This window comes from Rhinolophus sinicus, linkage group LG09 (assembly GCF_036562045.2).
Source record: "Rhinolophus sinicus isolate RSC01 linkage group LG09, ASM3656204v1, whole genome shotgun sequence".
NCBI classification, from domain to species: domain Eukaryota; kingdom Metazoa; phylum Chordata; class Mammalia; order Chiroptera; family Rhinolophidae; genus Rhinolophus; species Rhinolophus sinicus.
Window position 1 is genome coordinate 42,974,250 of NC_133758.1, and position 27,953 is coordinate 43,002,202.

The 27,953-nt window shown below is 37.5% G+C and overlaps 1 protein-coding gene across 2 annotated transcripts; it reads left to right on the forward strand.

Moving 5' to 3' along the window:
• On the forward strand, positions 1-27,776 carry CLUL1 (clusterin like 1). 2 transcript variants are annotated; one of them, XM_019741174.2, is made up of 6 exons: positions 1-277; positions 4,778-4,945; positions 6,857-7,289; positions 9,584-9,721; positions 22,612-22,826; positions 26,915-27,776. In XM_019741174.2, exons 1-6 carry the CDS (start codon positions 188-190, stop codon positions 27,101-27,103), a joined length of 1,233 nt encoding a protein of 410 aa, XP_019596733.2. In that variant the 5' UTR covers positions 1-187; the 3' UTR covers positions 27,104-27,776. The 2 variants fall into 2 exon arrangements, with proteins under 2 accessions (XP_019596733.2, XP_074196356.1); XM_074340255.1 differs by lacking the exon at positions 4,778-4,945.
• The last annotated feature ends 177 nt before the right edge of the window (positions 27,777-27,953 follow it).

Sequence of the window (27,953 nt, forward strand, 5' to 3'; positions counted from 1 at the left end):
TAAAAGAACAATTAAGCCTCTAGTTAGTAGACATGAAAAATTGGTGAACTCATTGTCTTCTGATGCAGATGCAGATACATTATAATCTGATCAGACCTCAAAGACAAAAACTGCAACATATCTTTTAGGTTTTTCCAAGACTGGGGAGATAGATATAGATGAAGAGGTGAAGAAGGCTTTAATTGGTATGAAGCAGATGAAAATCATGATGGGAAGGAGAGAGGAGGAACATACGAATCTAATGAAAACCCTGAAGAAATGCAGAGAAGAAAAGCAGGTACAGTAATTGAAAATAATATCTGTTCTTAAACATATCTGATCCATAAGTACTGTACTTGTTAAGGCAATTGATGAATTATTTATTTTCCCTAATACTAGATTTTCTGGAGAGCAGACCTCATTGGAAGAAAAATTTGAAGGAAATTTAAAATTTCTTCAAAGAACATATTCCTTGTAGAATAGGCCTTTGCAGGACTCCAAACCCAGGAATTTCAGGGATTCATCTCTGTTTGGGAAGTGCTTCTTACTTAAAAATACTGACTAAAGTCTTTTCTGAGTTAGGATATTGAGTTTAAAGTGTTCGGGGAGTTTTGGGCTAGGTCAGTGGTCTCCAAAGTTTTTTGATCTCCTATCCTATTACTAAAATATTTATTACTATTCACTCCTAAATGTATGCATATTAATTTATTTATAAACTGGAAACTTGAATTCTACCCCTAATAGCGCAAGACACAAAATGCACTTAGGGTGAGGTTCGTGGTTAGTGAGGGTGGATGTAAGTCTATATTTCAAATCATCTAGGTATTTTGAAATTTTTTTAGCCAACTTGCCAGATCTGATTAGATCATCATATTTTTACTCTGTCACCTGGCCAATAAAGAGCTCAGAATGACAAAGTGCTAGCTCTGCTGTTTGCTTCTTGTCTTCCTGAGCTGAAATTATTCATATTTTTCTAATCTGCTGGGGTTTTTTTCCCAAGAATCTTTTTATCCTCCTATTTGGTGAAGGCTGGTTTAGTTAAAACTAGATAATCACCTAACCCAGTCCTCTAAATGGCAATTCGTTGCAATCAGCTGTAAGTGAACAGAGAGAGAGAGGCAGCCAGTGTCAATGCTTGTGGAATGTGGAGGGCCGCTCCCCCAGGATCCCCACATGCCATTGGCCATGTGCAATGATCTGACACAAGCACAATAGAGCACCAGTGTATAGGGAATAGACATCAGCCTAATCACTTATTTTTTTAATTCAAATACCTTTACTTAATAGCTATAGTTCAAACTATGTATCTTACCAATGGAGAATACACATTATATTCAAATGTCAATGTTTATGTGTTACAATTATAAAGCTCAATACATTTCAAAATTACAGACATTTCATGGCTCACAGTGTTGGAGTGGTTTTTCCCTGTGAGCACAGCCGTTAGAGGCTTTCCTGTCAAAACAGTTTTCGGGAGATCACAGCTGTTAGGAACGGACCTCCCCGGCACCCTGGCCAGTCTTAACCAATCCCTTAGTGTCGCAATAGCAATGGCGCGAATTCTCCCAAACCCTGAAGCCTAACCCTATAAAACAAAGCACCCGACCCCAATAAGTGTTCAGTCTTTGGGAACAATCCCGCTGAGCCCGCCAGTGTAGTAAACCTGTGTTCTCCCTGATCTCTGTGTGCCTCTTGAGTTTCTCGGTCCCCGCCATTTTCCACAACAAAAGTTTAACAGCATTAACCATTAACATAACACTCAAACAACTAAAATTTTTTAAAATTATTTTCCAGTTTTACCCTTAAAGAGGAAATAAAACTGTAACAAAAATAACTTGGAAAATACTTTAAATTTTAACATTGAGAGTAAATTATTTTAAAAATTTATTGTCATTTAAAAATGTTTTAGCTGTGGTAAAATACACTTAAAATTTACCATGTTAATCATTTTTATGTGTACAGTTCACTAGTGTTTTAAGTACATTCGCATTATTGGGCAACCAATCTCCAGAATTCTTTCCATCTTACAAAACTGAAACTCTATACCCATTAAACAACTCCCAATTTCTCCTCCCCACAGTCAATTTTTAAATTAAAAAATACAAATAGAAGTTCTAATATTTCCTCCCTATACCTATAAAGTTGGGGGCCACTGAGTTCCAAAAAGCTTCTGAGTCCTGTGGCCTCTGGGCGTCCAGTAAGCAATTGGAGCAGAACTGTGTGACAGGCTCACCACAAAGCTGTAGTCAGCCTGTCACCAGACTGGTTGATGTTACAATCACACCTACGCTCCTCATAATGCAGGGTCTCTAGCAAGGAGACGAGATTGCCTGACCAGCAGCTGAAAGCCCTCCTCCCTTTGGGAGCAATCGAAAGAATTTCAGGAAATTAAAAATAAGCCTCATGGGGAAAATGTGGAAGGCCTTGAACTGGATTCTTCCCTGATGGGCTTATCAGCCTGGCCACTGGGAATAATGACACCAAATATCATTTACAGGCCCTTTATAAAACACATTATCACATGTAATCCTTCCAACATCTGGGTAAACCATTGCTTTCATTTACAGCTAAGAAAACAGGCTCAAGATGCTAATTAACATGTTAACCCAACCAACTCTGTAACGAATGACCAGGGGGCAATCAGCTGGTGTGGTGCCTGTGGGACCCAGTGACTCTGTTTTCCTCCCTTTCCCCAGCTACCTACCAAACCCCAGGTGTAGTACTATGAAAAGAAGGCTCCAGTTAGGGGTGGGTCAAGTAAGCAAGTGTTGGTTTCAGCTCTGGCCCTGAAGAATCCTAGGACTTGTAAAATTTTTATTTTCCTTAAAAACCTACTTATTGTATAAAAATTCATTGAATCATACTCTTAAGGTCTGGCCACTCAATTAAAAAGTTAATTAAAAAAAAGAAAAACCTAAGTCTCCCTCCCTAAAATTACTTTAAACCTAGAATAAAGGATACTTTAGACAAATTATAAAGTGGCAAATACAGGGTTGGCATCCCCAATCTCCCAGTACAGAGCACCTCCCATCCTCAGTTGACCTGGCGTCATCATTGTCCCCCTCCTGAGCTGTCCCTATTAATATTTAGTGAAAGCATCTGAAACTTTCTTAAATGGGAAACCCAAGAATGGCTTAAAGTGATTTGCCCCCAGTTCAGGTCTATATGGCCCTTTGATAACATGTAAACTACAGGAATAGATGTGGACGGATGTCAGTGGGTGGAACATTTAGGGGGAACTGGAAGGAATGGACAAAGCATTCCTAAACTGGAGACCTACTTCCTCCTTGGCAACATTTCACTACCAGACTTGGGACGCTTGATTTGGTAATGCTTTTTGTTATGGTCTGGAGGCCAGGGGAAGGAAATCGGAGATACTAATAATAATGTTAGGTGCCTTGCTTGTTTACCTTATTTAATACAAAACCTTAAAAGGTAGATCCTATTGTTATTCCTATTTGCTAAGGAGGAGACCGAGGCAAAAAGATGTTAGTAATTTGCCCAAGGGTACACAGTGAGTGTAGTTTGGAATTGGAAATATTGGGATTTAGGTTTAAGTTAACAATGAGCAGAATATTTAAAACTGAGACTTGAGAAAATCTGGGTGGTATTGTTGCCTGCCAAAGTGAAGCAAACTTTCTTGAGAAGTTGTAGGATTCCAGAATTGTTGTGCAAAACCTAAAGAGACAAGAACATTCTGTCTGGGTCACAAAGTGCATTTGGTAGGCTTGGGCCCTGCCAGTTTTCTCATGTGGGTCATAGCAAATGCCACCTGGATCCTGCCATGAGGGCAGCTGAGCAATGTAAACCCAGAAAAGGAAATACAGAAGACTGTCAGTGCCCAGGTGTTTCTTTGGGCTTAATATGACAAAAAGGGTGAATTATGTTTCTTTTTCACTAGGTGGAAATGCACACTAAATTGTTTTCAGAGAAACTTTGATCCCTCGTGTAGTTTTCACTTAAGGGAGTGGCCATTAGCTCTGAAGCTATCCTATGCCTGGGTCCATTATACCTCATAGTTCCCCCGAACTACATCTCAGGCATGGAGGGAGCCTGTCTTCAGAAGTCCACACTTGCAGGGAGGCCAAGGGTCTAGGCAGGGGTTCCAGCCAGGAGCTCAGGTGACAGGGTTTAGGGATGGGTGTCACTTCTGTGGGGCTCCTTACCACAGATGGGAGTGGGACCTGGCCAAGTACAGCAAGGCACCACAAGGGGGAGTGCTTAGAATATGGACACAAATAATGAAGATGCTCAAAAATACAGCATCTCTGTAATTAGAATTAACCCGATGGGAAGATCTGATTTCATATACAAGAACTGCACTTTCTTGCAATGTTAAAAACATTCAAAAATTAAAGTCACCATAAATAAAAGAAACAAATGTGTCAACTTTCTAAGCCTTAAAACTACTTTCCACATCCCTCCAGGACTAAATGTAAATAGGACAGACAAGTAAACAGGTTAATTACAGTCGTTTCCAGAGTAGGGACTGCCTCTGCATTGTTGGTTCACCCACGTCTAGTGTAACGTCTGTCCCACAGCAAGCACTCAATAAATACCTAGTGAATGAATAAATGAATGGATGGAGAAGATTTGCATAGTTTCAATAGGGATCAATCAGTACCCTTTTCTTAATAAAAGAGAAAGCTTTGGGGTAGCTCTGTCAGCTGCTAGAGGCCTAAAAAAGCAATGAAGAAGTTGTTTAGAATATATGTATTTTTTAAAGAGTGAAATCAACTAAGGTACACATAGACTCATAGAATGGAAATAGGATGTTTTTTTCTACTTTTTAAATTAGGAAGCCTTGAAACTTATGAATGAAGTTCAAGGACATCTGGAAGAGGAAGAATGGCTATGCCAGGAGTCTTTGACAGATTCCTGGGATGAACGCAAGTCTTGCCTGGAAAGTGACTGCATGAGATTTTATATAACCTGCCAACCTAGTCAGTCCTCTATAAAAAATATGGTAAGGGGAAAATAGAGCTCAAGATTTCAGAGTTCTTAAGGTACTCACTTCAGCTTACCTTTTTAAAAATTAGTTTGTATTAATATTTAGAACAGAGGTGCCTGGTCTGATATTGGCCTTTTGCAATCTAGAATCTAACATTCGTTCATGCTCATGTATGATTCATCTGTGTATATACAATTTATAAGTTAGAAGAGCCATTCAGTGTTTGTCCCTCCTTTTGATGATGCTATATGTATCTCTCTTATAAACACCCTGACTCTTTCTGCCTCGTATTTGTTATTTGTGAACATGTTCCCACTAGATTGTAAGCTCTTTGAAGGCAAGGACCATATCTTATTTATCTTCATTAAAGCGTTGTAGATATCCAATAAATGTTTGCTGAATTGCATTCTGAATAATAGTATTATAGTCTCTGATTTCAACATGCTTTAACTTTTTTCTCTGGAAGCCAAACATTTGAAGACATTCTCTGCCTCCTGAATCTCTCCTTCAGCAGGCTTGCCCTCTTATGGCAGCATGCACATGCACTGCACACACACACACACACACACACACACACACACACACACACTCATGTCCCCTTTAGCCCTACCCATGCATGTCCTGTAGGACTAGCATGTTTTCTTTTTTGCCCCCTTTGGCTATCTTCTGGGTGGAAGGACTCACAAAGAGAAGTGACCTGAATAGGATGAGCTCTGCCCTATAAAAATCTCCTACTCTATTGGCCTGAATTTCCCTTCCACTTCTAGAAGTGAACTGAGTATGAAATGGAGTGAAGATTTCCTCTCCACATTAGAGCACACGCTAATTAGAGCCTGCTCCTGGCTTGGCAGTGCCATATCCAATTACAGAGGGACCCAGCCTTAGGATGATTCGTACGCCAGGTTAATTTGCCTCCACTGTTAATTGCATCTGCTCTATTTTTATAGCCACTGTCACTCTTTAATACACAAGTATATGGTGGAATAAGCACTGGCTGGAATTCAGGAGACTTGGAGACAACTCCTATCTGTGCCAGTTCTGTGGCCTTATGAAAATATCTTGGGGCTTTAAAGTTTTGTTTTTGTAAATGGAATCAGGTAAACATAAGCTGTCATGGGGAAAGGCAGACAGTCCACCCAGATTACTGTTGGAGAAAGGCATGAGTCCTCTAAAAATTCCTACAGAATTCTTTGAACAGTAGTGGGATGCTACAGCAGCGATGTTCAGTAGTTATGTTTCTTAACACACAACATGGGCATATCCCTATCATATGACGATAATTATGTTCTGGCACAAACTTCAGTGTCACATAGATGAAATAGAGCATGGTGTGAGTGCTGTAAAATCTCCCAAATGAGTGGGGAATTCTGTAATTACAGCTTCATTCCTTTCACTAAAGCCAAGGAGGGTTTTGATTACTGCAAATAAGTAGCCTATTTAGCTGTATTAGGCATCTATAGTTCAGTGTGAAATGTTGATGAGATGAGAAAGAGGAGAGCATAAAGACACTAATTACATTCCACTGAAGGAAAACAAGAGAAGAACTAAGACACTAAGACAGAGGTGAAAGACAAGAGCTTTACTTACCCTTTTCAGGCAATCTACACAGTGCCCTTTAGACCATGGCATATCAACTACCACCAGTAAATCAGGCTGTGGCTTGTCAACAATACTGGAAATTTGGCCTTTTTAGGCCTTTGATAGGCAAACATACACCAGGAGGAATTTCAGGTCCTATTTCCATAGTCAATGTCAAAGCCAGTACAAGAGTGTTAATAAATTATCTTAAATTGAATCACCTTTCTTAGTTTGCCCAGAATTGTTCTTGATTTAGAATGACTACCGTAAATTGACTTTAAAATTAACAATAAAATAGTCCAGACAGAAAACAAATTTTTTACTCCATTTCTGTCCCCCACTCCACAGATTGAACAGTTTTTTAGGAAGATATATCAATTTCTGTTTCCTTTCCATGAAGATAATGAAAAAGATCTCCCCGTCAGAGAAAAGGTCATAGAAGAAGATGCACGACTGACCCAAATAGAGCATGTGTTCAGACAGCTGACTGTGGATGTGGGATTTCTCTTTAACAGGAGTTTTAACATCTTCAAACAGATGCAACAAGAATTTGACAAGGCTTTTCAGTCATATTTCATGTCAGATACAGACTTACTAGAGCCTTATTTTTTTCCAGCTTTATTCAAAGAGCCAACAAAAAAAGTAGATCTTGTGCAAAGTTGGGACATTCCCAGCTTCTTCCAGCTGTTTTGTAATTTCAGTCTCTCAATTTATCAAAGTGTCAGTGCAACAATTACTGAGACGCTGAATGCAATGGAGGATTTACCAAAACAAGACAAAGGCAAGTATTAAAAGATTATTTTTACTTAGATGTCTACACTAAAGTCAAGTTTTATTTAGCTCTGGGAATGGTAAACATTTCCAAGTCATTGTACGATGCTTCTGAGAATGACAATTTATGGATAATCAAAGTTTCAGACCTCAGCTCCCAGTTTGGGAAGAAGCCTAGTGTCATGTAGAACCAGGTCACATTCAGTGCTCTTCACGGCCTCCTCTCATGGCATCACTGTAAGTCCTTAAATTATAACGTTTATGCACAAAAACAATGAAAATACTCATAGGCAAACACAAAACTATAGAAACAGGAATTTCTGTAAAGCATAAGAATTGCCTTCTACCAATATGACTCATGCCTATGCTGCTTCATGTTTTAAAGCAGAAGGAGAAACCTGTGGAGAAATCTTCAGGCTTCTGTGGAGTGGTTGGGACACAGCATCGCAGAAACGAATGGCCATGTGGGTCAACTCTAGGATCTGTGTTTCCTTGGACTTATTTCTAAAAGGCTGCTCCCCTCTGACATGAAAAGTAAAATGGGCTCCTTCTAAAATCCTGTCATTTGTGACATGGATGAACCTGGAGGGCGTTGTGCCAACTGAAATAAGCCAGTCACAGAAGGACAAATACCACACTTATATGAGGAATCTAAACTAGTCAGACTGGTAGAAGCAGAGAGTGGAATGGTGGTTGCCAGGTACAGAGGAGAGAGGTAAATGGGGAGGTATTGGTCAAAAGGTACAGAGTTTCAGTTATACAAGATGAATAAGTCTTAGAAATCTACTGTATAGCACAGTGCTCAGAGTTAACAATACTATATTAGATACTTAAAAGTTTGCTAAGAGGGTAGGTCTCATGTTAAAGTTCTTGTCAATAATAATAATAATGGCAGTAGGACATTTTTGGAGGTGATGGATAGTTTTATGGTATAGATTGTGAGGACGAGTTCCTGGGTGTATACTTATTGCCAGACTCATGAAGTTGTATATACTAATTATATACAGATTTTTGTATGTAGGAAAAAAGAAAGACTCCTTCTAGCTGACTATTTTCCAATTATACCAGCTCTAGTTGGCAACATCTGAATAAAATTCTCAAAATTGCCACAACATTGCATAACGGGCCTTTATATAGGAGGGGCTTACTTTGTGCTATCAGAAAATGAAGCCAGGAAACAATGCATTACATCCTTCCCGTCCCATTGTTCCATGAGCAGAACAGCCATCATCATTACTGGAATTGTTGTTAGGTTCTATTTCAGGGTCCGGTGGACTTTTCTTGTAAGTCAGGTGTTTTGTCTGGTATTCAGTTATGAAATTTCAAGTTCACCAAATATTCAGGAAAAACATCAAGGCAGTAGACTAAATATATCAATGCTGGAATGATGTTGAATAATCTTTGCCTGATGCTTTAAACAGATATCAATGTCTTGGAATAATATTCAGAACATGTTCATTAAAACAAAATTATGCCTCCTCCCACCCTATCTTTCACAATGTGTACGCTCAAATGTGCACAGGAGTATTAGTGATTCAGACAGTTGAAATCTAAACAATTTCTCAACCAATGCAACTCCCTCCGACACCACCAACTCAGAATGCGTGTTTCCACCAGTATGCCTGAGGTTCCTCCCCATTCACACACCCCAGGACCAGCCCCTGCTCTCAGCTGGATCATGGTCCCCCTCTCCCTGTCCTCTCACTACCTTCACCTTGGTGATGACTTGGACATGCATGGTCCCCGATAAATGCAAAAATTAAAAACAAACCAACAAACAAAAAAGTATGCAGGAAACTCAACAGAGGAGAATTTCTCTTCCCAGATAAGCAGATAAGGACTATTTATCAAAAATAGGCAGGCAGGGGCTGGAGGATATTTGCATGTGGTTTCCATTACTTTTCTGTACAGGTGGTAGGTGAGGAATAAACCTACTGCCTCTAGAAAATCCACCTAATGAGAAGACATTTTGAGCTTTGCCTCTTGCGGTAGGCAGCATGATAGCGTCCCAAAGATGTTCACATCCTAATCTCCAGAACCTGTGACTATGTTAGGTTACACAGCAAGGGGAAAGTAAGGTTGTAGATGGAATTGAGGTTGCTAATGAGCTGACCTTAAAATCGAGAGATTATTCTGGCTTTTATTCAGGTGGGCCCAATGTAATCACAAGGTTTCTTAAAAGTAGAAAAAGGAGGCAAAAAAGAATCAATAGAAACGGCAGCATAAGGAAAAAGAAATGACATTGTGTCTACTCCTTTCAAGTGCAGACTTAATGGCATTGATATGTAAATCTGTGTTACGTAGACACTAATCCTGGAGGCTCGAGTTCAAAGATGATGCCTGTGCAGGACAAAGGACTGAGCGGAGAACTTGGCTGGAATTTCTCAGAATGTTTCCAATTTCATTCAAGATGCCAAGCCTGTCAGAATTACCTGTGGGAAGGTAAATAACTATTAGTTTTTCAGGGATTCAGTAGTATTCTGGTCAGAGGTCAAAATTACAAGCATTGTGGATTCATTTGCTTCCCTTCAAGCACTTTTTTGCGAGCTTATTTCCATCTGGGGGTACTCAGTGTAGGTTTATAAACTTTTATTGTTTAAAAGCGGGTGAACTCACTTTCCCTTTCTTTAAAATTCCCTCCTTGTTCCTGTGAATTTGTTATGGTTAAAGGCCAAACAAACACTAACGTGTGCAAAAGAGAACCATGAACAAATTAGGGTAACTTCTTACTGCAAAGAAAAAGAAAATCCACCAATGAAGGCAATCTTCCTATTGTGTAAGCAAATTTTTAGCCAAGTGAGTTTTTTTGTTGTTGTTCTTTTTTTTTAATGGCAGTAACACTTTCCAGTTGGTGGGTTAATTACTAACTGGTATTTAAATAGGAAAAGTAGCTTCCTGTTGCAAGCTCCAAGCAGACTTTGTCCTCCCAGATCTGACCAAGAGCTGCCTTTCTGTTCTTCCCCAGGTGAGAAATCTTTTCTCTCCACCAATCTCTTACCCCTTTTCTAGCTCCCTCCCCTCATCTTCCCATAACTAAAGTTATTCCTTCCACCCTCTAGGGCCTAAAAGCACATATTCTTACAAAAGCCAGGAAGAACTGTTGATTTTGTTGCCCTAAAGAAAGAAAATTCTAAAAAGTGTAGCTAAGGGCTTGGAGTAGGAGGTCCAATATAAACTGGACCTTTTTGTTAGAGTGGAAGGGAGTCTTATGTCTACTGAATGGTTAACTAGTTGGTTCCCTGCACCAGTTTCATTATTTCAAAAATGGAGTTAATATATCTACTTCTATAGGTGTCCTGAAGACTAAATGAAATATCTGAAGTATTGATTCTCATTATTCAAATATTTGTCTTTTAAGTCACCGTTGTAAGGTTGCATACAAAAACAGAAGCTTTTATAAGAGAAAAATATACATTATTGTAACAACCACTTGTAAAAATAGTCCTGCTTAGAATCTAAAAAACAAAGTAAAAGAACAAACAAAACAAAGCAATCATGAGATGTTAAGCACTGCATAGGGAATATAGTCAATAATATTGTAATAAGAATGAATGGTGTCAGATGGGTACTAGATATATCAGGGTGATTACTTTGTAAGGTATATGAATGTTTAAATCACCATGTTATATATCTGAAACTAATATATAGTGTATGTCAACTGTAATTGAAAAATAATAAAATTGTTAAAAAATAGTCCCATTCAAACATCTCATCATTAACTTCCTTTCATCCAGTGAGAAGCTTTGATGAATAATCTCTCATTGATCGTCATAATACAGGAGATGAGGGGAGAGGGAATCAGAGAAAGGTGGTCAAAAGTTACAAACTTCCAGTTATTAGATAAGTAAGTACTAATGATACATTAGTACAGCATGGTAATTATAGTTCACATTGCTATATGGTATATATGAAAGTTGTTAAGAGAGTAAATCTTAAGAGTTCTCATCACAAAGAAAAATTTTTTTCTTTTCTTTTTATTGTATCTATATGAGATGATGAATGTTAACTACACTTATTGTGGGAATCATTTCAAAATATATGCAAATTAAGCTATCATGCTGTACACCTTAAACTTATACAGTGATGTATGTAAATTATTTCCAAATAAAACTGGAAAAAGATAATACAGAAATAAAATCACATAATACAGTATAATCAATAGACATCAGATAATGCATCAGATACAGTGTATGGCAGATAGCACAGTATTCATGCAATGTAAATTGTTTGCTGCAAAAGTAAAACATAAAGGAAAATATGTCCTAATATGCTCCCATACAATTTAAAACTTTTATTATAAAATGCATTTTCTTGTGAATATGTAAAGAATAAAATAATTTTAAAAACCATGTGCCTACTGCCTAGATTAAAAAATAAAAATATTACCAAAACAGATGGAGTCCCCACTGCGTCCCTTCCACATGACATTCTCTTTATCTCTAAAAGGAAACTGCTATTTTGAACTTGGTGTTTATTATTTCCTTGTATTTCTGTATCTTTTTATCATGTATGTTTACATACAGCACATACCATACATAGCAATGTTTTACGCTTTTTATTTTTATATTGTCAAAGTATAATGTTTAAGCTTAAAAATATGACTCATACAAATATAAAATGAGCACATATTAAGATTAATTTATCCAATTAATGAGGGAACCAGCAAAGTTTTCAAGATGTTTCAGAGGATTATGGCAGAGACCAAAGTATTTATAGACAAAGATAGACAGAATGTTGAAGTGTGATTGCAAAATTAGATGCAAAATTAGTTAATGTACTAAAGGGTAATAAAACTGTAACTTTTACAGTTATGTTTTCCATCAGACCAAAATAATTTACATCTCCACTGGGCAAAACTCATTTGCAACTTTCTAATCTATAATTTACATCGAACTGCATAAAGTCTGGTTCTAATCAACAGTAAATAGTGAATCCAAAAAGGATCATTTCCCTAGGGAATTAAGTAATTTTGGGGTGGACCTCTTAGCCAATGCTTTATAAGACATTGCAAGGACACACAGCCATTCTTTTGCCTTATTTCCAAGTTTTGGATAGTTTTTCTTAGCAACATAAATGTTAGTGCTTATGAATTGTTTGCAACTTGGCTTTTTTTATGCAGTGCAGTTTGTGAAATTTAATCATGTGAATACCTGTTGTTCTAATTCCTTAATTTACTGTCTTATGTTAGCTATGTAAGCATATTACAATTTATTTATGCATTCTTCTGTTGAAGTATGTGTTGCTTCCAATGTTTTGCTATTACAAACAACTCCCCTACATTTCGTCAAGCAATTATTTTGCCTCTTCATATAAACATCTGATTCCTTTTTTGTTTTAAGACTAAGCACATTATTAATTATAATCTTATATTTGGTAAACATAAGGTAAATGAAATATTTTCCAAAACATTATAAATAATTTTTTTCATTATTTACCATACATATTTGATCCCCGTTTTAAGTGGATTCAATATAAGTGGCTCTTTTCCTCTTTTCCCATACCAATTACTCGTCCTGGCTATATATACCCAAATTCAAAATAGTAGGGGTTTTTTGAGGGGATAAAAGGGTTGTGATGTGGAAGGGGCAAAGTGGGGACTTCATCTGTTTGGGTAATATTTTATTTTTTAATATAGGTGGTAAACACATGGGATTTATTCTGAGGAATTTCTGTCTCTGGCCCAGTTTCTGTTATATAAGACCATGTAATTATCAATTGAACTGGATCTCTCATGAAAGTGATGTAGGCAATATTTATAATTCCTTGAGAACAACAGGCATAAATGGGTAGCTCACACAAGCAGAAGGGGACATATGCACAGAAGATTAAAAACAAAATGACCACAATATTTTGGAGCTCCTCCCATCAAGAGGTGGAGTCTCTTTTTTCTGTACTGAATCTGGGCTTGGCTGTGGGTCTGGCCTTAGCCAATGAGATATTGGCAAATGTGACCAAAGTGGAGCTTTGAAATGTGCTTATAAATCAAGGCTTGTCCTCTCTTGCTGTCAGAAAGCCCAGGCTAGGCTTCTGGAAAATGAGAGGCCTCAGCAATCCCAGCTGAGGCCCCCTAATCTGAAAGAGGCCATCGTAGACCATCCAGCCCGAATGGAGCTGGCTCAGAAATAAAAATAGTCCAACCAATGCACAGAAACATGAGAAATAATAAATATTTGTTTATTATGCAGCAACAGCTAATGGAAACATATTGTCATACTTCATAAGAGACACCTGCTAAATGTGCGTTTTCTTTCTTCTCTTGACACACTCATTCTGACATCTATGTGGTGACTAAAAAATGCCTTAATGTGCTGTGGGTCCCACTGATCATATGAGTGTATTTTGAAAAATAACAGCTTTATTGAGATAGGCTTGATATACCATAGAGCTAACCCTTTTAAAGTACACAATTCAGTGATTTTTAATGTCTTCACAAAGTTGTATAACCATCACATTCCAGAATATTTCCACCCTAAAAGAAACTCCATAATCATTAGCTATCACTAACCATTCCTTCCCCCCAGCCCCTTGTCCTAGCCAGCCTCTGGCAACCACACAGCTTTATGCCTCTATTTTCTTCTAAGAGTTTTACAGATTTAGTTTTTACATTTAGGTCTGACACATCCTTTTTTGTAAAAATTAAAGTTTATTGGGGTGACAATTGTTAGTAAAGTTACATAGATTTCAGGTGTACAATTCTGTAATACATTATCATCTATGTCTCACATTATGTGTTCACCACCCAGAGTCAGTTCTTCCATCACCATATATTTGATCCCCTTTACCCTCATCTACTAACCCCCTCCCCCCTTACCCTCTGGTAACCACTAAATAATTGTCTGTGTCTATGAGTTTTTGTTTCTTCATTTGTCTTGTTCTTTTGTTGTTTTCAGTTTTATATACCATATATCAGTGAAATCATGTTTCTCGACTTTTTCTGACTTATTTCACTTAGCAGTATAACCTCAAGATCCATCCATGTTGTCGCACATGGTATTATTTCATCTTTTCTTATGGCATAATAGTATTCCATTCTGTATATGTACCACTACTTCTTTATCCATTCATCTATCAAAGGACACGTTGGTTGTTTCCATGTCTTGGCCACCGTAAATAAAGCTGCATCGAACATTGGAGCACATATGTCTTTATGGATAAATGTTTTCAGATTTTTTAGGTAAATACCCAGGAGAGGGATTGCTGGGGCATATGGTAATTCTATTTCTAATTTTTTGAGGAACCTCCATATTGCCTTCCATAGCGGCTGCACCAATCTGCATTCCCACCAACAGTGTATGAGGGTTCCTTTTTCTCCACAGCCTCTCCAACACTTGTTACTATTTGTCTTGTTGATGACAGCCATTCTAACTGGTGTAAGGTGATATCTCATTGTGGTTTTTATTTGCATTTCTCTGATGATTAGTGATGTTGAACATTTTTCATATGTCTGTTTGCTATTTGTATGTCCTCTTTGGAGAAATGTCTCTTCAGGTCCTATGCCCATTTTTCAATTGGATTATTTGTTTTCTTGTTGTTGAGTTGCATGAATTCCTTATATATTTTGGATATTAGCCCCTTATCGGAGGCACTGTTTGCAAAAATCTTCTCCCATTCAGTTGGTTGCCTCTTTATTTTGTCGATGATTTCTTTTGCTGTACAGAAGGTTTTTAGTTTGACATAGTCCCATTGATTTATTTTAGCTTTTACTTCCCTTGCCTTTGTAATCAAATTCATAAAGTGCTCTTTGAACCCAAGGTCCATAAGTTTAGTACCTATGTTTTCTTCTATGCAGTTTATTCTTTCAGGTCTTATGTTTAGGTGTTTGATCCATTTTGAGTTAATTTGGGGACAGGGTGACAGATAGCAGTCCAGTTTCATTCTTTTGCACATGGCTTTCCAATTCTCCTAGCACCATTTATTGAAGAGGCTGTCTTTTCTCCATGGTATGTTTTTTGCTTCTTTGTCAAAAATTATCTGTCCATATTTATGTGGTTTTATTTCTGGGTTCTCAATTCTATTCCATTGGTCTTGTGTCTGTTATTCTGCCACTACTATACTGTTTTAAATATTGTTGCCCTGTAGTACAAGCTAAAGTCAGGGAGTGTGATACCTCCAGCACTGTTGTTTTTTCTTAGGAGTACTTTGGCTATTCAGGGTCTTTTGCGGTTCCATACAAATCTGATGATTTTTTGTTCTATTTCTTTAAAAAGTGCCATTGGGATTTTGATGGGGGTTGCATTAAATCTGTATATTGCTTTGAGTAATATGGCCATTTTAACTATGTTGATTCTTCCAATCCATGAGCATGGAATGTCTTTCCATTTCTTTGTGTCTTCTTCAATTTCTTTTTAAAATGTCTTATAGTTTTCAGTACATAGGTCTTTCACATCCTTGGTTAAGTTTATCCCTAGGTATTTTATTCTTTTTGTTGCAATTGCAAAAGGAATTAGGTGTTTTTATTTCTTTTTCTGAGATTTAATTGTTAGTATATAGGAATGCAATGGACATTTATACGTTGACTTTGTAGCCGGCAACTTTACTGTATTGGTTCATTGTTTCTAATAGCTTTTTGGTAGAGTCTTTAGGGTTTTCTATATATAGCATCATGTCATCTGCAAAAAGTGGAATTTGACTTCTTCATTCACAATTTAGATGCCTTTTATTTCTTTCTCTTGCCTGATTGCTCTGGCTAGGACTTCCAATACCATGTTGAAAAGCAGAGGTGATAGGGGACAGCCCTGTCGTGTTCCTGAACGTAGAGGAAAGGGCTTTATTTTTTCACCATTAATTATGATATTAGCTGAGGGTTTGTCATATATGGCCTTTATTATGTTAAGGTATTTTCCTTCTATACCCATTTTATTAAGCTTTTAATCATTAATGGATGTTGTATCTTGTCAAATGCTTTTTCTGCATCAATTGATATACTCGTATGATTTTTGTCCTTTATTTTTTCTATGTTGTGTATCACATTGATGGATTTGCACATGTTGAACCATCCTTGTGCTCCTGGGATAAACCCCACTTGGTCGTGATGTATAATCTTTTTACTGCATTGTTGCATTCTATTTGCTAGAATTTTGTTTAGGATTTTTGCATCTGTATTCATCAGAGATATTGGTCTGTAATTTTCTTTTTTTGTGTTATGTTTACCATGTTTTGGTATCAGGGTAATATTGGCCTCATAAAATGAGTTAGGGAGTATTGTCTCTTCTTCAATTTTTTGGGAGAGTTTGAGTAGGACAGGTATTAGATCCTCTTTGAATGTTTGGTAGAATTCACTAGTGAAGCCATCTGGTCCCAGACTTTTGCTTTTGGGAAGGTTTCAGATGACTGATTCAATTTCGTTACTGGTGATCGGTTTGTTTAGATTTTCCAGTTCTTCATGGTTCAGCCTTGGAAGGCTATATGTTTCTAAGAACTTGTCCATTTCTTCTAGGTTATTGAATTTGGTGGCATATCGTCCTTCATTATATTCTTGGATGATCCTTTGTATTTCTGTGGCATCCGTGATAACTTCCCCTCTTTCATTTCTGATTTTGCTTATTTGTGTCTTTTCCCTTTTTATCTTAGTGAATCTAGCCAAGGGTCTGTCAATTTTTTAAATCTTTTCAAAGAACTAGCTCTTTGTCACATTAATTTTTTCTATTGTTTTTTCGTTTTTTATTTCATTTAGTTTTTCTCTGATTTTTATTTTCCCTTTCTTCTGCTGAATTTGGGTTTCATTTGTTCTTCTTTTTCTAGTTTTTTAAGGTGTAATGTGAGGTTATTTATCTGTGATTTTTCTTGTTTCTTGAGATAGACCTGTAATGATATAAATTTCCTTCTTAAAACTGCTTTTGCTGCATCCCCAAAATTTTGGTAGGATGTATTTTCATTCTCAATTGTTTCTCTGTATCTTTTTATCTTTCCTCTTATTTCTTCTTTAACCCAGTCATTCTTTAAAAGTATGTTGTTTATCTCCACATATTTGTGGTTTTTCCTGCTTTCTTTTTGCAGTTGATATTCGATTTCAAAGCCTTGTAATCAGAGTATGTGCTTGGGATGATTTCACTCTTCTTAAATTTGTTGAGGCTGATTTTATGTCCCAATATATGGTCTATCCTTGAGAATGTTCCATGTACACTAGAAAAGAATGTATAGTCTGATGTTTTAGGATGAAGTGCTCTATAAATGTCAATTATGTCCATTTCATCTAATGTGTCATTTAGGGCTGCTATTTCGTTATTTATTTTCTGTTTGGATGATCTATCCATAGCTGTCAATGATGTATTTAGGTCCCCTACTATAATTGTGTTTTGGTCAATTTCTCCCTTTAGTTCTGTTAGTAGTTGCTTGGTATATTTTGGTGCTCCCTGATTGGGGGCATAAATATTGATGACTGTTATGTCTTCTTGTTGTATAGTCCCCTTTATCATTATGAAATGTCCATCTTTGTCTCTTGTTACCTTTTTTATCCTGAAGTCTGTTTCATCTGATATCATTATGGCTACACCTGTTTTTCTCTGGATACCATTTGCTTGGAGTATCAATTTCTACCCTTTTACTTTGAGTCTATATTTGTCCTTGTAGCTGAGATTTGTCTCTTGGAGACAGCATATGGTTGGGTTTAGTTTTAATCCAATCTGCTACTCTGTTCCTGTTTATTGGTGAGTTCAGTCCATTTACATTTAGGGTGATTATTGATATGTGAGGATTTCCTATCATTCTGTCTTTAGTTTTCTGGTAAGGCTGTGTCTCCATTGTTTCTTTGCCTTTTTGTTGCTGTCTATTATTTCAGCGTGATGGTATTCTATGATTTTTCTCTCTATTTCTTCTTTTATTATGTTATATATTTCAGTTCTGGATTTTTGTTTTGAGTGGTTACCATTAAGTTTACGTAAAAGAAAGTTTCATGTTTAGAGTATTCCATTTTCTTCAGCACGCTTACTTTCTCCATTCCCTTATACCAGTTCAGACCTTTACTCTTCTGCCTTTTATGTTTTTGTTGTTGCAAATTATCCCTATTTATGCTGTGAGTTGATTCCTGGGCTGCAGTAGCAAGTTGTCTTTTGCCTCTTTTTCTTTAAGTGTTTTTCTTCTTCTTTATTCTGTACGTTATGTTTAAGTGTATAGTGTCTTATTTGGTGTAGGGGTTGCCATTTCCTGCTTCTGTTTGTCTGTTCATAATACTACGCATGGTTTTGTATTCTTTTGCTTTTTTGTTTCAGGTCGAATAGCCTCCTTCAGTATTTCTTGTAATGCAGGTCTTGTGTTAGAAAATTCCCTCAGCTTCTGTATGTCTGGAAAGGTCTTTATTTTTCCTTCATGTGTAAAGGATATCTTTGCTGGCTATATTATTCTTGGCTCATAATATTTCTCTTTCAATAGTTTGACTATTTGATTCCACTCCCTCTTGGCTTGTAGAGTTTCTGCTGAAAAATCTGATGATAACCTAATGGGCTTTCCTTTGTAGGTTACCGTCTTCTTTTCCCTGGCTTCTTTCTTGTTAATTTTTGACAGCTTCAATACAATGTGCTTTGGAGAAGGCCTGTTGGGTTAAGGTAATTAGGTGTTCTATTTGCTTCTTGGATTCGAGGATCCAGTTCTTTCCACAAGTTTGGGAAGTTCTCATCGACTATTTGTTTGAATATACTCTCTGCTCCCTTCTCCCTTTCTTTTCCTTCTGGTATGCCCATTATTCTTATATTACTCTTTCTGCTGGAGTCAGAAAGTTCTTGTAGAGTTCTTTTATTTCTTTTAACTCTCAAGTCTCTCTCTTCTTTGATCTGTGTCATTTCCACACTTCTATCTTTGATGTCACTGATTCTTTTCTCCATCTGGTCAGCTCTATTACCTAAGCTGGCTATTTCATTCTTCATTTCTTTTATTGTGTTCTTAATCTCCAGAAATTCTATTTGGTTCTTTTTTAAAATTTCAATCTCTTTGGTAAAATGTTCGTTTTGTTCTTTGATTGTGTTTCTGAGTTCATTAAACTGCCTGCGTTTTCTTGCATCTTGTTGAGTATTTTCAAAACTGCAATCTTTAGTTGTCTGTCATTTAAGTCACATATCTCCATGTCTTTTAGTTCATTTTCTGGAGACTTTTCATTTTCTTTCTGAGCTGCCTTGTTACCTTGATTATTCATGGCAATTAGTGAGTTGTTATTTCTCTTCCTAGGCATCTACAGGAGTGGGTTCTGCAGCAGGTTGGTAAGAAAAGGTCTTTCCTTTGCTCTCCAGTAGGTGTTGGTAGAATGCTTTATTTTCTTTCCATCTGCAGCCTTTAATTCTCTCTCACGCTGTAATATTATATTTTCTGTGTACTGTTCTTGCTTCTCACACAATGGCTGGATTCCCTGGAAGGCGGGCTTCTCCTCTGTGAACAGGTCTCCTGGGTCACAGGGCACCGCCTCCATTGGGGGATGTGGAAAGCTTCTGAAGTTCCAAAGCTCTTCCTGCACCACATTCAGGGCCTGTGTGTTTCAGTGGCTCTGTTTACCCCTGCAGGGATCCACCCAGATAGGTGGGGGTAGGGGCAGGGGCCCTGTGGGTTGTGAGAGGTTGCTGTGAGCAATGGCAGTGACCACAACCACAGCCAGTCCTGCACTCAGGGCTCTCTCCCCTTTGCCAGAACTAGTTGGGCTCCAAGTCTGTGGCTGTGGGCTGCAGCTCTCAGAATTGCAAATATTCTGTTCTTTTGATGTGACACTGCTACTCTTCCGCTTCTAACACTGGGCAGGTGGGGGTGGGGCGAGCTCTGAGAGGGTGGGGAGGGGACAGCTAGGCTCCATGCCTATGCCTTCCATCCTCTGCTTGGCAGTGAGGGCTTAAACTGCTGTTTTCACCCTTCTTCCCTCAGTCTTTACTCCGAGCTCTCTACCGTGAGCATTGGGTTCAGCTGTATTTTATGCTGCTCCCTCAGGCGGGACTGTGGGCCATAAACAGAGCATTAGCAATCTGAATTCTTCCCTCTCTCACAGCTGCAGTAGCGTTGGAATGCAGAGAGCTCAGAGCTCAGAGCTCTGAGTGCTGGTCTGCATCTTGTGCCCCCGCAGCCCACGTCTCCTTATTTCCTGCTTCCTTCCTCCCCAACTTGCCCAATTCGCCCACCTTTAGATGATTTCAGTTGCATGTCTCCTAGTCTTGCCTGTCTGCTGCACAGGGAGTCCTTTGTGGAATTATAGTTGTTCAATCTGTTGTAAATTCCAGGGGAGATTTCAAGAGGCTCACCTCACGCCACCATTTCTATGTCATCTAATTCTGATACATCTTGCATTAGTTTTTGTATATGGTGTGAAGGAGGGGTCCAAAGTCTTTATTTTGCAATTGTCTATCCAGTTGTTTTAGTTCTACTTATTGAAGACTAGTTTTTTCTCTCATACAATTTTCTTGCCACTCATGTTGAAAATCATTGACAGCAAATGTAAGGGCTTATTTTTGGACTCTCAATTCTATTCCATCGATCTATATGTCTGTCCTGTGCCAATACCAGACTGTCTTGATTGTTGTAATTTTTAATAAGTTTTGAAATTGGGACGTGTGAATGCTCCAACTTTGTTCTTTGTATTCAATATTGTTTAGGCTATTCTGGGTCCCCTGCACCTCCATGAATTTTGGGATCAGCTGGCTGATTTCTGCATAAAAAGCTTTTGAGATTTTATTAGAGATTAAATCTGTAGATCAATTTGTATAGTATTGCCATCTTAACAATATTAAGTCTTCTAACCCATGAACGTAGGTGTTTTTCCATTTATTTTACTCATCATTAGTTTCTTTCAAAGTTTAGTTTTCACTGTACAAGTCTGGCACTTCTTTTTTTAAAAATTGTTCATACACATTTTTTTCTTTTTGATGGCTATTGTGAATGGAATTGTTTTCTTATTTTTATTTTTGGTTTGTTCATTGTTAGTATATAGAAATACTATATTTGATTCATTTTTATATATCAATCATGTGTTCTGCAACCCTGCTGAACTGTTTATTTGTTTTAATAATTTTTTTGTGTATATGTACGCCTTAAGACTTTCTATATACAATATCATGTCATCTGTGAATAGACATAGTATAGTTTTTCCTTTCCCATATGGTTGTGTTTTGCATGATGTTTTACCTTTGTTCTAGGGAAATCTTTTTCCTGGATGGCACTCTCAAGAGTAAATGAGTATCCCTTGTAGAATTCTGCTTTCCTAAGATCATGAGGGAAATCACCATTGTTTTCCTGCATAATTAAAAAACAACAACTTTATATCATTATTCTAAAAGTTGACAACTGTGAAGTTGCAAATGAAGACATTTTAAAAGAATATCTGTAACTCCTTTCAAATATATGCTCTATCTTGTTAACTGTGACTCCCTTTGTTTTCAAAATGTTTTCTTGAACTACTTTTCAAACATATACTATTGCAAATTTGTTTACAAAGGTCTCCCTCTCCTGAAGATTCCAAAACAATTTCTTCAAGAGTGTGAGGTGTCAGGGAACTTTGTATTATATCTCTCTATAAAAAGAACCAATAAATAATGTTTAAGACCTGAGATGAGGTAGTCACCTGGCTCCTCTTGGTGGATTCTTCCCCACTCTTATCTTGCTGAAGGCATGTTTTTTTAGTAAACAGCAAAATATATAATTTAGAGAGTCTGTGGTCTTTTTCGACAACAATCTCATGATCCTGGGTGCCCTAACACATAGACACTTCCATAGTGTACAGATAATCTTTACACAATATCAAGCTGCTTGTCAGCACAGCTATAAATTCCTGTAACCCTGTTTCAGTTCGACGGACTGTTATACAATAATAACAAAGAACTGCAGAATTTTAGTGGCTTGTAAACACAACGGTTTATTTTTTACTCTACAACATGTCAGTTACAGTTTGAGTGAAGACTCTGCTACACATCTCCTCACTGGGATGATGGAGCTTCCACCACAAGGAGTAAAACTAGTTCCACTCTCAGAGGGAAGGGAGAATGATAAATCCCAAACTGTTCTTAAAGGCTTCCTCCAGAAGTGAGACATATCACTTTGAAAAAGATCATGCTCAATTTCAAGATGGCAGGGAATTGTGATCCCCCATGTATCCTGATCAGAATATCAGTAAGTAGCTCTTCAGAGGCACCCTAGAAAGGAGAAAAATGAAGAAAAAGGAAAAGTAACACTTGCTAAATCTGTAACGTGTGCCGACCCTGTGATCAGGCACTTTCTGTTATTTCATTCATATCCATTTTATCTAGTTGAAAACTCACTCAAGTTCAAAAGGCTGGAAATAGAAAGCTTAACGGCTAGGATTTAAACCCACATCACCCAATTCCAAATTCCATGGATCTTTTCCTTTATCACATTACTTTCTTCCTTGCTAGACTGTCCTGATGTACCTGAACTACACACAAAAGTAGATGAAACCCTTAAATTGGTCAACATATCTAATCAGCAATACGTCCAGATTCTCCAGGTCACCCAGCATCACTTGGAGGACACCACATATTTGATGGAGAAGATGAGAGAGCAATTTGGCTGGGTGACCGAACTGGCAAACCAGACCCTGGGAACTGAGAACATCTTCAATTCCATAAAGGTAACGGAAAGACTCAAGAGCAGTTAAGGAGATTACATGTGCATACACTGGTTTTTCTGTTAATTTACTTAATAATTACATCTGAATTTGAAAACAAGCTGTAGGAAGATATTCATATTTCCAATTGTGATTGTGTTCAGGCTGACTCATTATAATGTATTAGGTTGGTACAACAGTAATTGAGGGTTTTGCAATTTTTAACCTTTTAAACCACAATTTAAAGGGTTGAAAATTTTTGCACCAACCTAATAGTTAATAAAACTTTTGCACCAACCTAATAGTTATGTGGTCTTTAAAAAACAAAATACTCTATAAAGAAAACCAATTTAAAACACAAAATACTTTCTAATCCAGAGATGGTTAATTCTGCTTAGTTATATGGCTGTAACTGATACAGATAACCTTGAAGAAGCCTGGCCAATGTAGTTTTTAAGAAAGAACAATTTCAGGTAAAGCAACTTGAGTTCAAAACCTGACTCTGAAACTTACCAGCTGAGTAAGCTTGGGAAAATTCCTTAACCTTTCTAGGCCTCAGTTAATCTTGGGAAATGGGAATAATAATAGCTACTCTAGTGTGCAAGTACATCTGTAAAGCAATTAGTGTAGGTTCCTTATACAAAGCAAGAGCTCTGTAAACCATAGCTCTTGATAGTTTTTGACACAATCAGCTGATTTACCTTCAGATTTAAACATATTTGTATATTAATCAATAAAAACATATTGCTATCTTAAGTTGAACTTATACCATGTCTCTCATATTCAATCAATAGCTCCTTTTGTGTCACGAAACAGTGACTAAATTTCCTTCCTGACCTCCTCCCCTGCCACACACGTCACATCGATTTACAAATACTCCAGGCTAATGATTCCTGATGAGGTTAGTATTGGCGGGTTCCTAAAAAGACCTGACTACAAAAATCACTGAGCAGAGCAATTGAAGATGCAATATTTTGGGCAACATGTAATGTTGGCAGCCTACCCCGATCCCTGGGGATCCCATTACTATCTCCAGCTGGTGCTGGTGCTAACTGTTCAGTCCTCAATCTTTTCCAAAGGGTTGTCCTTGGGACCACTTATGCTCCGGAGCTCCCGGCAAGATTAGGCTGAGCTAGAGGTCACCCGAAGCCACATCCTCAGTTGGCTTCTCCCTCTTCTCTATTTTGCTTGCCTCATGCCCTAAAAGTTTCCCTGGAAGGCACCCCGAATCAATCACTTGGGTCAGAATCAGGCTCTGCTTCTAGGGAATCTGACCTCTGACATTCTGTAACCTAGTTTTTCACCCTGTTTCAAACTGCAAAGTTGTGGCCCCTGGTTTGACAAATATGTTTAGAGAGTCAGAACCAGCACATGAAAACAAAACAAACAAACAAACAAAATATGTGTCATGCAGGGTCTCAGCTCCCACTCCCCACACCAGAATGCAGGATATGTGGAGGCCAAAAACAGAACAACAGCAGAGCCATAGATATGGGAGTCACACCACTATGTTCTCGATGGCAGCCGGGCTGAAAACACAGGAAACAGCAGCACACAATCAGCAATCCGCCGCCCACTTCTCTGCCAAGCAAGCAACCAACCAACCCCCTAGCTAGCCACCACAGTTATATTAGTGGCTAATGGCTAACCAGTAACAGCTGATGGCCATCTATTACCAGAGCCAGCACCTTCCCACATGAGGCCGAGAGCCTGGAAACTGCTCTCTGGGACTCTGTCCCCACAGACAGACTACAAGAGAAAATATTAGAGGTCATTATATTTAACATCATATGCATATGTCATGGAATTTTCATTTCCATTATGTGTGCATTTATGTGTGTATATAAATATGTGTGTATATAAATATGGGTGTATTGGAAGACCCTCCCTACTCACCTTATCTGGCCCCCAAAGATTTCTTTCTTTATCTGAAAGTAAAGGAAATATTGACATATGTGTGTCTTGAGTCTTGATGTGAAATGTATTTGCTACTATAGGCCACAGTCAAAAGGTTTTGAAAACCACTTCTCCAATCTGTGCTGTCTGAGTCTATTACTCTATTAAATTATACCCTAGAAGGGCAAAATAATTCAATATAATTTATCATCCTCACAATTACAGACTTTTAGTTTAATGAGGAAAAGTTGTTATCTTGAAGAATAATATTTTAAGAAAAATTTTAGCATGCTTTTAATCTTTAGAAAGATATAGCTAATATCTAATTGTTTTTATCATAGTCAGTATTTTCCATTCTATACTTCAATTTGCTTTCATTGTAGTGCCTCTGTCGTGCAGGGGACCCTGCTCGCTGCGCCATTTGTCGTGCAGGGCGGCCTGCGGGGTCTCTGGTCCTGCTCCCCACATAAGAACGCAGGATATGGTGAGGCCAAAAAGGAACACCCACAGAGCCATAGGTAGGGGAGTCATACCACTATGGTCTCACTGGAGGCTGGGCCCACCGGACGCGCGACCTGCCGTCCGCCTTTCCCCGACCGACCGACTACTCTCTCCCACTCTCCTCGACTCTGTTCCTCTACTCTCTTCCACTCTCCTCAGCTCTCCTCGGCTCCTCGGCAATCCTCGGCTCTCCTCGGTAGCCGCAGCAGTTATACTAGCGGCCAATTGGCTAACCGGCCACAGCTGACGGCCAACCACCACCTGAGCCAGCACCCTTCCACATGAGGCCGAGAGCCTGTGAACCACTTTCTGGGGCTCTGTCCCCATAGCCTCTGAGTAACACTAACATATTTATCTCAAATTCTTTATATTAATAACAAAGTCACTTCGGTATAAAAACCTCCATATAAAATAAAATTATGGTTTTCAATGATACATTTTTATAATAATCAATACTAAAGAGCACTTACCATGTATCAGGCAATGTTCTAAGAACTTTTCCATATATCAGATCATTTAATACCCTCCATGATCCTATAAAGTAAGTATTATTGTTTTCCAAAATTTTCAGATGAGGCACAGAGAAGTTAAACAACGTGTCTGAGGTCACACAGCTACTAAATGGTAGAACTGGGATTCCAACCCAAGCAGTATTTCTCCATAACCAATGGCTTACCCATTTTGCTGAACTGGCTATAAAAGTTATTTTTCTCAAAACAACTCTTATTTCATCATGTAAAGAAAAATGTAAAGCTATATGACAGCAAGTACTAAAGAGGAAACTTGTGTAAAAAAATATACAAATTCCAGCAGGTGGTAAAAGTTATGCTCCTTGGGTTGTAGTTACACAGGTGTTAGCTATATAATTGTTTATTAAACTAGACATAAATGCTTTAGGCAGTTTTATATGTGTTATATTCACCAAAATGAAAGGGGGATAAGTAATGTTAGCTATTCTTTTATAAATAGGAAGTGAGAAATCACCAGTTTTTATTTGTGCTAATATTTTGCTTTAGTTTTTTTGATAAGGGAATTTATTTGAAACATTTTCAAAAGAGTTATCTTAAGGTTACATCAAGTTTCACATCAGTAGTTTCATTTAAAGTATTAAAAATCAAAGTATTTGCACTTGAGAATTCATTAAGAGTAACATGCCTGTCAGATAACTGTCTCTTTCTTTACAAAAAAAATCACACACACAATCATAAATTGTAACTTGCGTAGGAAAACTCGGTGTAAAACTTGGTGCGTCGCATTAGTGTGTCTGGCATAAGCAGTAGCACTCACCAAGTATTCCATCTGCTCACTCATACCTTCCAGCTCCTCTTGCAGTTAAGTGGTGCCATGTGGCAAGTTCTGGCCAATAAAATGTAAACAAAAACAACAAGGGTCATTTCTAGACTGAGATAGTGAAGAATCTGGTTATCCATGCTCTTTCTCTGCTGAGGGCACAAAGAAAGCCATGTGTTCTATAAGCTACAGCCATGAGATGATGTCCCTCTGTCAGCAAGGATCCTGAGGGTCTAGGTGGTATGGAGCCCATAAAGGACATGTAACATGAGTAAGAAATAAATTTTTGTTGTAGGAAACCACTGGAATATTGCAGCAAATTAGTTACCGCAGTACAACCTAACCTATCTTGACTAATGTGGTATTAAATTAATCCTTAGTGTGCACTGGGGTTTAGTAATATTTTACTGTATGATTCTTTCTAGGTATTCCCAGGTGTTCTTGACGGAAATTTTCCCAAACAAGATGGAATGATAATAGACTTCAACATCCTGCCTTCCCCCAATTTCACACTCAAGATCCCTCCTGAAGAAAATTCTGAGAGTTCTAACTTCGTTAGCTACATGCTGGCAAAAGCTGTACAGTATTTTAAAGAGCATTTTAAAAGTTGGTAAGCAGAGTGCCTGGTTAGGAATACTTTGTTGACAGATGTAGATGATTCATAAAAGGAAAGAGCAACAAAAACTAGTTTTAAAATATCTGGAAAATATGTTCAACCTCATTAATAATCAAAGACATGGAAGCTAAGACAACATAGCATTTTTGCCAATCAAATTTGCAAATCAGAAAAAATATAAAGTACTGATAGGAGTGTGATGAAATGGGAATTCTTGTATATTATTGGTGGGAATATAAACTGTTTTTGTCTTTTTGAAAATCTACTTGATTATGTGTGTCAAGAGCCATAAAATTTCTTGTTGATAAAATAATTCATGGAACAAATCTTAAGGAATAAATCTAAATTTGATTAAAAATCCCCCTCTGTCCCAAAATCTACAAGTTTATTTGCAAAAAGATTTAAGATAGTAAAATATCAAAAAACAATCTTAATGTCTAAAAACAAGAGAATGGCTAAGTGGATTATGGCTAAATATCTTCTTAATTAGTGGTACAATTAAAACTATATATATTCTCCTTTGGTAATATGGTCAATGCTAAAGAATAATTACATTTTAATTCTCAGTTATTACCATGTTTCCCTGAAAATAAGACCTAGCTGGACCATCAACTCTAATGCGTCTTTTGGAGCAAAAAGTTAATATAAGAGCTGGTCTTATTTTACTACAAGACCCGATATAATATAATATAATATAATATAATATAATATAATATAATATAATATAATATAATACAATACAATATAATATAATACTGGTCTTACATTAATTTTTGCTCCAAAAAACTCATTTGAGCTGATGGTCTGACTAGGTCTTATTTTCGGAGAAACACACTATTCATAAGGGA

Coding starts and splice junctions, on each gene's coding strand:
- CLUL1 (XM_019741174.2), top strand. CDS start 188: ATGAAGCAGATGAAAATCATGATGGGAAGGAGAGAGGAGGAACATACG. Junction 4,946..6,856: donor AGTCCTCTATAAAAAATATG/GTAAGGGGAAAA, acceptor CCCACTCCACAG/ATTGAACAGTTTTTTAGGAA. Junction 7,290..9,583: donor TTTACCAAAACAAGACAAAG/GCAAGTATTAAA, acceptor TGTGTTACGTAG/ACACTAATCCTGGAGGCTCG.